We start from the raw sequence: 14,711 nt of genomic DNA on the forward strand, positions 1-14,711 counted from the left end.
CGCCGGGCTGGTGCCCATTTCTGGCGTTTAACGCCAGCTTCTTGCCCTTTTCTGGCATTTAACGCCAGTCTGGTGCCCCTTTCTGGCGTTAAACGCCCAGAATGGTGCCAGACTGGGCGTTAAACGCCCAACAGCTAGCCTCACTGGCGTTTAAACGCCAGTGGGTTCTTCCTCCAGGGTGTGCTGTTTTTCTTTCTGTTTTTGCTTTTTTCATTGATTTTGTGACTTCTCATGATCATCAACCTACAAAAGACATAAAATAACAAAGGAAAATAGTCAAAATATAATATTGGGTTGCCTCCCAACAAGCGCTTCTTTAATGTCAGTAGCTTGACAGTGGGCTCTCATGGAGCCTCAGAAATGCTCAGAGCCATGTTGGAACCTCCCAACACCAAACTTAGAGTTTGAATGTGGGGGTTCAACACCAAACTTAGAGTTTAGTTGTGGCCTCCCAACACCAAACTTAGAGTTTGACTGTGGGGGCTCTGTTTGGCTCTGTTTTGAGAGAAGCTCTTCATGCTTCCTCTTCATGGTGACAGAGGGATATCCTTGAGCCTTAAACACCAAGGATTCTTCATTCACTTGAATGATCAACTCTCCTCTATCAACATCAATCACAGCCCTTGCTGTGGCTAGGAAGGGTCTGCCAAGGATGATGGATTCATCCATGCACTTCCCAGTCTCTAGGACTATGAAATCAGTAGGGATGTAATGGTCTTCAACTTTAACCAGAACATCCTCTACAAGTCCATAGGCTTGTTTTCTTGAATTGTCTGCCATCTCTAGTGAGATTTTTGCAGCTTACACCTCAGAGATCCCTAACTTCTCCATTACAGAGAGAGGCATGAGGTTTACACTTGACCCTAAGTCACACAAGGCCTTCTTGAAGGTCACGGTGCCTATGGTACAAGGTATTGAAAACTTCCCAGGATCCTGTCTCTTTTGAGGCAGTTTCTGCCTAGACAAGTCATCTAGTTCCTTGGTGAGCAAAGTGGGTTCATCCTTCCAAGTCTCATTTCCAAATAACTTGTCATTTAGCTTCATGATTGCTCCAAGGTATTTAGCAACTTGCTCTTCAGTGACATACTCATCCTCTTCAGAGGAAGAATACTCATCAGAGCTCATGAATGGTAGAAGTAAGTCCAATGGAATCTCTATGGTCTCATTTTGAGCCTCAGATTCCCATGGTTCCTCTTGGGGGAACTCATTGGAGGCCAGTGGACGTCCATTGAGGTCTTCCTCAGTGGCGTTCACCGCCTCTCCTTCCTCCCAAAATTCGGCCATGTTGATGGCCTTGCACTCTCCTTTTGGATTTTTTTCTGTATTGCTTGGGAGAGTACTAGGGGGGAGTTCAGTAATTTTCTTGCTCAGCTGACCCACTTGTGCCTCCAAGTTTCTAATGGAGGACCTTGTTTCAGTCATGAAACTTTGAGTGGTTTTGATTAGATCAGAGACCATGGTTGCTAAGTCAGAGGTATTCTGCTTAGAACTCTCTGTCTGTTGCTGAGAACATGATGGAAAAGGCTTGCTATTGCTAAACCTGTTTCTTCCACCATTATTGTTGTTGAAACCTTGTTGAGGTCTCTGTTGATCCTTCCATGAGAAATTTGGATGATTTCTCCATGAAGGATTATAGGTGTTTCCATAGGATTCTCCCATGTAATTCACCTCTTCCATTGAAGGGTTCTCAGGATCATAAGCTTCTTCCTCAGATGAAGCTTCCTTAGTACTGCTTGGTGCATTTTGCATTCCAGATAGACTTTGAGAAATCATATTGACTTGTTGGGTCAATATTTTGTTCTGAGCCAATATGGCATTCAGAGTGTCAATCTCAAGAACTCCTTTCTTCTGACTAGTCCCATTGTTCACAGGATTTCTTTCAGAAGTGTACATGAATTGGTTATTTGCAACCATTTCAATTAGCTCTTGAGCTTCTGTAGGCATCTTCTTCAGATGAAGAGATCCTCCAGCAGAGCTATCCAAAGACATCTTGGACAGTTCAGAGAGACCATCATAGAAAATACCTATGATGCTCCATTCAGAAAGCATGTCAGAGGGACACTTTCTGATTAATTGTTTGTATCTTTCCCAAGCTTCATAGAGGGGTTCTCCTTCCTTCTGTCTGAAGGTTTGGACTTCCACTCTAAGCTTACTCAATTTTTGAGGTGGAAAGAACTTTGCCAAGAAGGCATTGACTAGCTTTTCCCAAGAGTCCAGGCTTTCTTTAGGTTGTGAGTCCAACCATGTCCTAGCTCTGTCTCTTACAGCAAAAGGGAATAGCATAAGTCTGTAGACCTCAGGGTCAACCCCATTAGTCTTGACAGTGTCACAGATTTGCAAGAATTCAGCTAAAAACTGATGAGGATCTTCCAATGGAAGTCCATGGAACTTGCAATTCTGTTGCATTAGAGAAACTAATTGAGGCTTAAGCTCAAAGTTGTTTGCTCCAATGGCAGGGATAGAGATGCTTCTCCCATAAAAGTCGAGAGTAGGTGCAGTAAAGTCACCCAGCACCTTCCTTGCATTGTTGGCATTGTTGTTGTTTTCGGCTGCCATTTGTTCTTCTTCTTTGAAGATTTCTGTTAGGTCCTCCACAGAGAGTTGTGCTTTGGCTTCTCTTAGCTTTCTCTTCAAGGTCCTTTCAGGTTCAGGATCAGCCTCAACAAGAATGCTTTTGTCCTTGCTCCTGCTCATAAGAAGGAGAAGGGAACAAGAAAATGTGGAATCCTCTATGTCACAGTATAGAGATTCCTTTAGGTGTCAGAGGAGAAGAAAAGTAGAAGACATAAGTAGAAAATTCGAACTTATCAAAGAAGATGGAGTTCGAATTTTGCATTAAGGAATAGTGTTAGTCCATAAATAGAAGGATGTGAGAAGAAGGGAAGTAATTTTCGAAAATTAAGTAAAAGAGTTTGAAAATATTTTTGAAAAACACTAATTGATTTTCGAAAATGAAAGTGGAAAAGAAATCAAGTGATTTTTGAAAAAGATTTTGAAATTAGAAATCAAAAAGATTTGATTGAAAACTATTTTGAAAAAGATGTGGTTAAGAAGATATGATTAGTTTTAAAAAGATGTGATTGAGAAGATATGATTTGAAAAACATTTTTTTTAAAAAGATTTGATTTTGAAAATTAAAAACTTGGCTAACAATAAAAGATATGATTCAAACATTAAACCTTTCTCAACAGAAAAGGCAACATACTTGAAATGTTGAATCAAATCATTAATTGATAGCAAGTATCTTTGAAAATAGAAAGAAATCAATTTTGAAAACATATGATTGAAAAGATATGATTTGAAAAAGATTTGATTTTGAAAAACTTTGAAAACTTGAAAAAAATTTGCATTGAAAACAGAATCTTCCCTCTTGTGCCATCCTGGCGTTAAACGCCCAGAATGGTGCACATTCTGGCGTTTATCGCCCAAAACTATACCCTTTTGGGCGTTAAACGCCCAACCAGGTACCCTGGCTGGCGTTTAAACGCCAGTCTGTCCTTCTTCACTGGGCGTTTTGAACGCCCAGCTTTTTCTGTGTAGTTCCTCTGCTGTATGTTCTGAATATTCAATTCTCTGTATTATTGACTTGAGAAGACACAAATTAAAAATATTTTTGGATTTCTAATAATCAAAATGCAACTAAAATCAAATAACAATGCATGCAAGACACCAAACTTAGCAGTTTGTATACTACTGACACTAACAAAATGAGAATGCATATGAGACACACAAAACACTCAAGTTAAGAGAATTTAAAGATTAGAGTAAGAAATCATCAAGAACATCTTGAAGATCACTAAGACACATGAATGAATGCATGCAATTGACACCAAACTTAACATGAGACTTTAGACTCAAACAAGAAATATTTTTGGATTTTTTTTCGAAAATTAAGTGGAAAAAGAAAATAAAGGTATCAAAATTCTTAATGAGAATTCCAGGAATCATGCAATGTTAGTCTAAAGCTTTAGTCTAAAGAAATTAGACATGGCTAAACAAGCTTCAGCAGGACATTGCATTCAAGAGCTAAATTGATGAAAACCAATCAGCTTTGGTGATGATAAGAACATCACCTTGAAACACTAGAATCCATTCTTAAGAACTCTGAAGAAAAATACCTAATCTAAGCAACAAGATGAACCGTCAGTTGTCCAAACTCAACAATCCCTGGCAACGGCGCCAAAAACTTGGTGCACGAAATTGTGATCAATACTTTTCACAAATCAAATAATCCCCGGTAATGAATCCAAAAACTTGGTGTTCAATACCATGGCATAAACACAACTTCGCACAACTAACCAGCAAGTGTACTGGGTCGTCCAAGTAATAAACCTTACGCGAGTAAGGGTCGATCCCACAGAGATTGTTGGTATGAAGCAAGCTATGGGTCACCTTGTAAATCTCAGTCAGGCAAACTCAAATGGGTATGGTGATAAACGCATAAAACATAAAGATAAAGATAGAGATACTTATGTAATTCATTGGTAGGAATTTCAGATAAGCGTATGAAGATGCCTTCCCTTCCGTCTCTCTGCTTTCCTACTGTCTTCATCCAATCCTTCTTCTTCCTTTCCATGGCAAGCTTAAGCAAGGGTTTCACCATTGTCAGTGGCTACCTCCCATCCTCTCAGTGGAAATGTTCAACGCACCCTGTCACGGCACGGCTATCCATCTGTCGGTTCTCGATCAGGCCGGAATAGAATCCAGTGATTCTTTTGCGTCTGTCACTAACGCCCCGCCCTCAGGAGTTTGAAGCACGTCACAGTCATTCAATCATTGAATCCTACTCAGAATACCACAAACAAGGTTAGACCTTCCGGATTCTCTTGAATGCCGCCATCAGTTCTAGCCTATACCACGAAGACTCTGATCTCACGGAATGGCTGGCTCGTTTGTCAGGCGAGCACTCGGTTGTCAGGCGATCAACCATGCATCGTGTATCAGGAATCCAAGAGATATTCACCCAGTCGAAGGTAGAACGGAGGTGGTTGTCAGTCACACGTTCATAGGTGAGAATGATGATGAGTGTCACGGATCATCACATTCATCAAGTTGAAGAACAAGTGATATCTTAGAACGAGAACAAGCGGAGTTGAATAGAAGAACAATAGTAATTGCATTAATACTCGAGGTACAGCAGAGCTCCACACCTTAATCTATGGTGTGTAGAAACTCCACCGTTGAAAATACATAAGAACAAGAGTGATCATTGGCTTCGGTCCCAGAGAGGGAACCAGAAGAACCAAGATTCCAAATACAATAGTATAATGTCCTACTTATAGATAACTAGTAGCCTAGGGTGTACAGAGATGAGTAAATGACATAAAAATCCACTTCCGGGCCCACTTGGTGTGTGCTTGGGCTGAGCAATGAAGCATTTTCGTGTAGAGACTCCTCTTGGAGTTAAACGCCAGCTTTGGTGCCAGTTTGGGCGTTTAACTCCCATTTTGGTGCCAGTTCCGGCGTTTAACGCTGGGATTTCTGAGGGTGACTTTGAACGCCGGTTTGGGCCATCAAATCTTGGGCAAAGTATGGACTATCATATATTGCTGGAAAGCCCAGGATGTCTACGTTCCAACGCCGTTCAGAGCGAGCCAATTGGGCTTCTGTAGCTCCAGAAAATCCACTTCGAATGCAGGGAGGTCAGAATCCAACAGCATCTGCAGTCCTTTTCAGTCTCTGAATCAGATTTTTGCTCAGGTCCCTCAATTTCAGCCAGAAAATACCTAAAATCACAGAAAAACACACAAACTCATAGTAAAGTCCAGAAAAGTGAATTTTAACTAAAAACTAATAAAAATATACTAAAAACTAACTAGATCATACTAAAAACATACTAAAAACAATGCCAAAAAGCGTACAAATTATCCGCTCATCACACAACCAATTGGGTCATCCGAGAACAACCATGATGAGGAGAATTATTGAAAACTCTCATGGACATTCACTAAAGAACTAGAAGATTCTTAAAACTAGTGAATTTTGTTATGCTGCATGTTCTCAAGGAAAGTTAATTTTAAGGCCATCACCAGTAAAGATTGGATTTGAGTCCCCTGAATTCCTAGAAAGGATTCAAGGTGATATATGTGGACCTATTCATCCACCATGTGGATCTTTTAGATATTTTTTTGTCCTAATAGACGCATCTTCAAGATGGTCACATGTGTGCTTATTATCTTCTCGCAACCTGGCGTTTGCGAGATTACTAGCTCAAATTATTCGATTAAAAGCACAATTTCCAGAAAATCCAATCAAAGCAATTCGTCTTGATAATGCTGGTGAATTTACTTCCCAAGCTTTTGATGCATATTGTATGGCTAATGGAATAAGTGTTGAACATCCAGTAGCTTATGTTCACACACAAAATGGGTTAGCAGAATCACTTATTAAGCACCTCCAATTAATTGCTAAACCCTTACTTATGAGAACAAATCTCCCAACCTCGGTTTGGGGGCATGCTATTTTACATGCCGCAGCACTAATTCGTTTGAGGCCAACGAGTTATCGTCAGTTCTCTCCTATGCAATTAGCTTTTGGCCAGCAGCCAAATGTTTCCCATTTAAGAATATTCGGGTGTGCGATATATGTTCCTATTGCACCACCTAATCGCACCAAAATGGGACTCCAAAGAAAATTGGGGATATATGTTGGATATGATTCTCCCTCTATAGTAAGGTATCTTGAGATACAAACTGGAGATGTATTTGAAGCCCGGTTTGTGGATTGTCATTTTGATGAATCAAAATTTCTAACATTAAGGGGAGAGAATAAGCTTCCTGAAAAGGAACTTAATTGGAATGCATCATCGTTGATGCATTTAGATCATCGATCAAGGCAATGTGAACTAGAAGTTCAAAAGATTATACATTTGCAAAGAATAGCAAATGAATTGCCTGATGCATTTTCCGATATAAAGAGGATTACCAAATCTTATATACCAGTGAAAAATGCCCCAATTCGAATTGATGTCCCAGTTGGACAAATTGCCACCGAAGAAAATACACGCCAGAAGCGTGGCAGGTCTGTCGGTTCTAAAGACAAAAATCCTCGAAAGAGAAAAGAGGTAAATAATATTCCTGTTGAAAAAGACATAGTAGAGACACCTGCAGTTGTCCAAAATTCTGATATAGTTTTAACACCAGAAGACGTTCAGGTACCTGAAAATTGTGAAAATGACGAGATCTCGATAAATTATGTCTTTACAGGAGAGAAATGGGACAGAAATAAGACAATTGTCAATGAAATATTTGCATATAATGTGGCATTAAAGATCATGCATGAAAGTAAGGATCTTGAGCCAAGATCAGTTGAAGAATGTCGACAAAGAAATGATTGGCCAAAATGGGAAGAAGCCATGCAGGCTGAATTAGACTCACTTGCAAAACGTGAAGTCTTTGGACCTGTAGTCCGTACACCTGAAGATGTAAAACCTGTTGGATACCGATGGGTATTTATGAGCAAACGAAATGAGAAAAATGAAGTTGTGCGCTATAAAGCCCGACTTGTGGCACAAGGTTTTTCACAAAGGCCCTGTATAGATTATGAAGAAACGTATTCCCCTGTAGTGGATGCGATAACATTGCGTTATTTGGTTAATTTATCTACATATCATAAACTGCATATGCATTTAATGGATGTGGTAACAGCCTACTTATACAGCTCGTTAGATCGGGATATCTATATGAAAGTCCCTGAAGGACTAAAGATATCTAAACCATCCAATGAATATTCGCAAGGGTTATACTCAGTCAAATTGCAAAGATCTTTATATGGTCTGAAACAATCTGGACGAATGTGGTATAATCGTCTTACTGAGTATCTAGCCAAAAATGGATTCAAGAATGATGATATCTGTCCATGTGTTTTCATAATGAAATCTGCATCTGGATTCATTATAATTGCTATGTACGTTGATGATTTAAATATCATTAGGACTCCTGAAGAGATTCCAACAATTATAAAAACTCTAAAAGAAGAGTTTGAGATGAAAGATCTTGGAAGGACTAAATTTTGTCTTGGCCTGTAGATCGAGCATATAAAAAATTGGATCTTTATTCATCAAACAACATACACAGAAAAGATATTGAAAAGATTTTATATGGATAAGTCACATCCCTTGAGTACTCCAATGATCGTAAGATCTTTGGATGTGGAAAAGGATCAATTTCGTCCTAAAGAAGAAAATGAAGATATCATTGGTCCTGAAATACCATATCTTAGTGCCATTGGAGCGTAATGTATCTTGCTAATAATACGCGACCCGATATATCATTTGCTGTGAATTTACTAGCAAGATATAGTTCCTCTCCAACCAGAAGACATGGGAGTGGAATCAAACAAATCTTTCGATATCTTCATGGGACGGTTGATATGGGATTGTTTTATCCCTATGGATCCAAGTCACAATTAGTTGGCTATGCAGATGCTGGATACTTGTCTGATCCACATAAAGGGAGATCTCAAACAGGATACCTGTTCACATATGGTGGTACAGCTATATCATGGAGGTCCACGAAACAGACGATAGCAGCAACCTCCTTTAATCATGCTGAAATACTAGCGATTCATGAAGCTAGTCGCGAATGTTTTTGGCTCAGGAGTTTGATCTAATATATTCTGTCATCATGTGGACTGATTGATCATAAGATAGCTCCAACTGTCCTGTTTGAAGATAATACAGCATGCATTGCTCAACTTAAAAGTGGATACATCAAAGGTGATAGAACAAAGCATATTTCTCCCAAATTCTTCTTCACTCATGATCTTCAAAATCAAGGGACAATTGATGTTCAACAGATCCGCTCAAGTGACAATCTGGCAGATTTATTCACAAAGTCACTCCCAAAATCCTCCTTTGAAAGATTGGTACATGAAATTGGGATGTGCCGATTTCGAGACATTAAATGATGTTGACAAGAAGAGGAGACTGTACTCTTTTTTCCTTGGTCAAGTTTTTTGTTCATTGGATTTTTCTTAACAAGGTTTTTAATGAGGCAGTCCCCATCACAAAGGATTTTGTACTCTTTTTCCTTCACTAAGGTTTTTTCCCATTGGGTTTTTCTTTAGTAAGGTTTTAATGAGGCATAATCCTAAATGGGCATCCAAGGAGGAGTGTTGTGATAAGGATGGAATGAATGCCCATTTATTAATGTGGGCAGCTAAAGCTTAATCTGAGAATTCATGAAGGTTGACTATTTGAATTTGTGTATCTATAAATAGGGAAATGGATCCTCTCCAGTTTTTTCAACACTTGACAAAATACAGTGCAATCTCTTACCTTTGATTTTAATAGTGGGACCAGAAATAAATAAGAGAGAGAGTGTGGTGAATGGTTAGATTAAACACTGCACACCATCCAGTTTTTTATTCACTGGAGAGGATCCACTCCCTATAAATAGAGGACTTGTCACGTACCATACATTGCAATAACAACAATTACCCTCTCTCATACTACTCTCTTCTTTCTCTCTTACAATAAGTTGCTATATATTTATTAGTAGATATATATAAATTAGTTTTATCGAATTAATTATATTGGCTAATATTAATATTAAAGTCTTCTATTTACATATCTTTATTTTATATTTAGTATACCTTTTATTTATTTTACAACAACATTTTAATTCTACATAACTTCCCACTTAAATGAAATTACTGTAACCCAAAAAAGGACAATAATATAGTTCAAAATATAGTATTTCCGTCGTTAGTTCAGTTTATTCTTTCCATAGTTTTAGGTACACAATTATATTTACACAATCACCACTTTAGGATGACTAATGCTATATCCTATATGAACTTAGTTTTGATCCGACGAAAATAGGAACAAATAGCATTTTTACACAATCTTTGTTTACAAGCGTATATACATGGACAGTAATATTAGTACTCTCCGTAGTGACTACTATAAAGGCATAAAAAATGAATGTAATCTCATTAGCAATCAAGCCTTCCTTCAATCTTCATCATTTGGGACTTCGTGTCGGGGTCTATTGTACTTCTCTCTCAGTTGCTTGATCGGGATGAAATCTCCAGCAGCATCCATTCCATAAAAGAGAAAAGAGATGTACGGATGATCAAACCTTTCCTGCACATCATTAAAAGCACCATTTAAATCTCGTCCTCAGAAGATGTTATAATGTTCTATCCTAAGCCCTATTTAAATTTAAAGCTATCATCTTTATTTTTGTGATTTCTTGTCTTGAAATCCCCCTCCCCAAAACCAAAAACAAAAACAAAGAAAAGTTTGCACCAACGGATTGTAAATAACATCATCATACATGTCTTTGAAGTTTCAAGAATTGATCTAGATCTACTCACCATGTCTGGTTGATCAGGGATTACAAGATTATCCTCTGCGACTGCAATTAAGTTAAACATATCAATCTGCAGGTACTTTGTATTCAGAAAGAAACAGAGTATCATGGAAACTAATACAACAGTTATAGTTATAGCATTTGGTACAATGTTGAGTGATATGCAAAGAATATTAATAAAGCATCTTTACCATATGCTACCAATATGTTAGGATCAGCACGCACGTCGACGAGTACCTGAATGTTAGACAAAAGTGAAACCATTTAAAGACCAGCACAATTCTTAACAATGGACAAAATAACGACAAATTGATCAACAATAAACACATTTCCAGTGTCAACGGTCTGAAAAGAGGTACTCTTGAAAAAGTATGATTTATCTGAAATGTGGATTTGGAATGAAGAGAAACAATTTAAACAAGCAAATGGTCCCCCCCCGGGGCCTCTCTCACCCTAGATGGTATCACCAAAGACAATCATACAATAATGTACACACAACAATTGGTGATGAAATATATTCTTGGAATAATTCAAGCAACATTATTCATAAAATGCTGATTTTGCAAAACAAGATGCACTATGTAGATGGGTATCGATTGATATTTTTATGCTGACTGAACAAATATGGATTGATCAGAATTGAGAAGTACTTCAAGAAGAATCAACTGTTTAGAAAGTCAAAGTATAAGCTAAAATTAAAATGATCCTCATGGAAAACAAGAAAACAATACAAATGAAAATTTCATGCTGAAGGTAGACGAACCTGATAAAATGGTTGAGCCGAACCACGAGATAACTTCTTAACCTGGGCATTTTCCATCCATGAAGTTGATTCACAACATACTGGATCCATTCCAACTATCACAGCTCTATAGCCTGCCATGAAGGTTGAGTAATCAAAATGTGTGGTGAGTAAGGTCATAAGGAAATCAAATCTTCCACATTTATGGGATATTTCACCCAATATGCATGCATTCATATGAGAGACACCAAATTACAAGGTGAGGCTAATCAAATTCTTTTGCGTGAATAACACAGATTTGATATCCTCCAAGGCATTTGGGATTGAAAATTATAGTTTCATAATCATAACTATGCTCGTATCTTGTATAGTAAGATATATGATCACTAACTAATATTAACATGAAAATATGTTACCTGTAAAAGTAACAGAACGCAACCATACTTTTGGCATTTTAAAGACAAACAATGCAATATATAACCCTAAAACATAAAAGAACTTGAGCACAAACACACTAAACACTAAAAAGGTCATCATAAGTCATTAGTAACCTGTGAAGTTTATTAAGGTGTGTATAAAGCAAATGAGTAATTGTGAAACCATATTTCAGAACAACGAAAATAGAACAATAGTAGCCAACTATGATGTGATACCACAATTATAAATGAAAAAAAAAATCAAGCTATGACAGTTGATTATTTGTAAAGAAAAGTTCGAAACTAAAAGTCTAAACTGTATAGTTGAATTGCATAGGTAATACAAATACACCAAGTCATACTTGTACCATAAGATACATATGTATTTAAGATAAGTATCACCAATAGGTTAAATTGTACCGAATCATGAGATATATATCGTGAATTGTAAGATACTAACTACCATGCTTCAGAGTACAACCTAGTCACAGCATTGTCATTAGATTCCACTGTAAAATGGAAATGCAATTAATAATAATTTGTCTTATTCAATGCAATCCATTTTCATAAGGAACATTGGTGAAATAAGGTTTAGTTGTTGTATTCAATGGAATGCATTTCACTTACCAAAAACTTTATGCCTCACTTTTTGCCCCAACCGAAATGCAAATTGCACATTTTTATATGCTAAAGCTTTAGCTGACGCAGCTAGAGACTCAGCCTCAAGTTTCGAAATCTCATTGCGTAATTCAGCAGCCAAGGCATAATCTTCATTCTCAATAGCTTTCTGGAGATTAGAACTGCAAGGGCAGACAGAACCATTTGCTGTCAGTGATTAATTTGACCAACACTTTATGTGGAAGGTGAACAACGAAAATATATAAATATATAAATTGATGAAAACAAGTCAATTGGATACTATGGACAAAGAAACCTTACCGAAGTGTTATAATACTCAAAGCTTTATCTTGAGCTTCACTTTTTGATGAGAGTCCCCTTTTTGACAGTTGTTGATTGATGACCTCTGCTTCAACCTTCCAAAAATACTTTTTTATCAAGCAAACTGCAAATAATTCAATGCTACAATTCATAAAATTCAGACATATAGACTAAGAGAGACACACTGACACATTTGCTATAGCTTCATGTTATATACTTACAGTAAGGCTATAGTCATACGCATAAACTCAAGGCAGAGAAAAAATGCAATAAAAGAAAGCCACGAACAGAAATAGAAAAATGTCAATTCTACTTTAATCAAGAATGTAAACAAAATTCACAAAGCTTGGTATCTTTCGTAAGCTATGGCATTGTCCAACAAAAAAAATTTTTTTTTCTTTTTTATTTTCAGCTGCTCAAAGCATGCTTTGAAACTACAATCATGCTTGAAATATAACTCAATGCTTAAACACATTGACATGAATTGAAACAAAATTTACACACTCAGACCACATTTTAGTGCACAAAATGAAATCCAATTGCTACTAACCTCAGTAAGTTTGTTCCTCAACTGCTTCGCAATGTCATATTCCTCCATGTTTAAAGCATACTGACATTCAAAATTTCTCAAACAAATGAATCATTAAGATAAGCTCCTGAAAATCTAAGCAATGCGATAAATGATTGACTTGCCTATAGAAGTATAAAAGAAACCAGACCTGAACTCTTGTGGCTAAGTCTAGCTGAAAGAAGAACAACAATATATCCTCATTAGCACTCTCACTGTGCTCAGAACTTGCATCCAACCCTTGCTCACCCCTTCCAAATAACCACCCAGCTTCGGCCTTAAAATCACGATACCTCAACACATAACAAGGGTACCCAACTAAGAACAAACTCTGAACACAATGATTCCAAACACAGTATCTTCCATTGACAGAGGCCATTTGGGATCTCCTAAATGGCTTAAAAGATTTCATCAAAGATGGGGAGAAAAAACCATATTTCATGCACTTTCCACAATTTGCCAAAGTGCTCATTGTCACAATTTGCACCACCCCTCACCAAGAAAAAAAGGGTATGGCAGAAAGAAAATTACAAGAAAACACCTGCATTAATATCAAATTTTCAATACATGAAAGGGAGTTATGAAGCTTCAAAGGCATAACATGCAGTCTCAAAGCCTAACCACAATAATAACAAACCAATGAAAGGTTTGCTTTTGATTTTGATTTTTCTATCTAAAATTAGCATAATTTTGGACCAATTAGACTTCATTTTAACAAATTCTTATCCGAAGGAGATTATTGATGGCTGAACTCTGAAGTAGAAAAATAAATCTGCCTATTGTGCGGACCAGTACTTTTTTCCTTTTACTTTCTTCTTTTTTGCCAACAAGAAAATCAAAGATTGGGTGGTTCAAATGCATCATCCATGAAGCTATATGCAGTGAAAATTTCTTGGAGCAGCAAATTATATTTTCTCGGGAAACAAAGAAAAAAGATTACCACAAGAAAGCAGAGAAGAAACAGTTGGAGCAGACGAATTTGAATGGTGTCAATGGCCTCACAGAATCAGTAAGGGAGGAAAGAAAACTACGGAAGGTTGAAAAGAAAAAAGGGAGATTGGGGTGACATCGGTTTCATTGGCGAACTTCTAAAAAAAAAAAAAATTTAATGACTCTTGAAAAAAATTAAAAAGAAAAGTACAACTAAGGGTAAAAGAAAAGGAAATTTTTTTAATCTCTTAATTAAATTTATTAAAATTTATTAATGTAAAATAAAAAAATTGACAAACTTTAGATACGAATTGATAAATACATTCTTATTCCATGTTTATAATGTGAGAATATTAAAATTATCATAAAAATTTATATAAATTTATTCTTTTGATTAACGGTTATTTTAAAATTACATTAATTAATAAATTTATCTATTAATATTGAAATATTATTGTTTGAGATACATATTTTGTAGATATCAAAATAAAGTGTTAAATTATTTTTGAATAATTTTAAATTATTTATTATTTATTAAAAAATTGTTCTTTATAAATTTTTAATAATTTATTGTTATTAATTTACACTGATTTTAAAATTATTCGACCTTTTAATTTGACATTGACTATATATATATCTAGTTTATTGAACAAAGTAAATTAACAAAAACGATTAATAATTATCTTGGATTTAATAAACTTAACAACGTATTAAAAAAACGAATAATACCCATCATGTTATTTTTTTATTAATTAAATTATTATAATTTAAATTAAAAATAACTTAAAACTATAATTTTA

The 14,711-nt window shown here is 36.4% G+C and overlaps 1 protein-coding gene across 1 annotated transcript; it reads right to left on the reverse strand.

Moving 5' to 3' along the window:
• Window positions 1-9,680: 9,680 nt before the first annotated feature.
• On the reverse strand, window positions 9,681-14,132 carry LOC112744310 (clp protease adapter protein ClpF, chloroplastic). The gene is made up of 9 exons (XM_025793893.3): window positions 13,922-14,132; window positions 13,133-13,522; window positions 12,964-13,023; window positions 12,414-12,508; window positions 12,102-12,274; window positions 11,080-11,192; window positions 10,508-10,553; window positions 10,321-10,361; window positions 9,681-10,087 (listed from the first exon to the last, which is right to left on the reverse strand). Exons 2-9 carry the CDS (start codon window positions 13,451-13,453, stop codon window positions 9,956-9,958), a joined length of 981 nt encoding a protein of 326 aa, XP_025649678.1. The 5' UTR covers window positions 13,454-13,522; window positions 13,922-14,132; the 3' UTR covers window positions 9,681-9,955.
• Window positions 14,133-14,711: the final 579 nt, after the last annotated feature.

The sequence above is a fragment of the Arachis hypogaea genome, chromosome 2, assembly GCF_003086295.3.
Source record: "Arachis hypogaea cultivar Tifrunner chromosome 2, arahy.Tifrunner.gnm2.J5K5, whole genome shotgun sequence".
NCBI classification, from domain to species: Eukaryota; Viridiplantae; Streptophyta; class Magnoliopsida; order Fabales; family Fabaceae; genus Arachis; species Arachis hypogaea.

Bases quoted from the DNA above. Each gene is read 5' to 3' on its own strand.
- LOC112744310 (XM_025793893.3), bottom strand. From the start codon at position 13,453: ATGAGCACTTTGGCAAATTGTGGAAAGTGCATGAAATATGGTTTTTTC. The intron at 12,509-12,963 runs GTTAGTAGCAAT...TATTTTTGGAAG, and splicing joins TGAGGAACAAACTTACTGAG to GTTGAAGCAGAGGTCATCAA. The intron at 10,362-10,507 runs GTAAAGATGCTT...ACTTAATTGCAG, and splicing joins TAACATATTGGTAGCATATG to TCGCAGAGGATAATCTTGTA.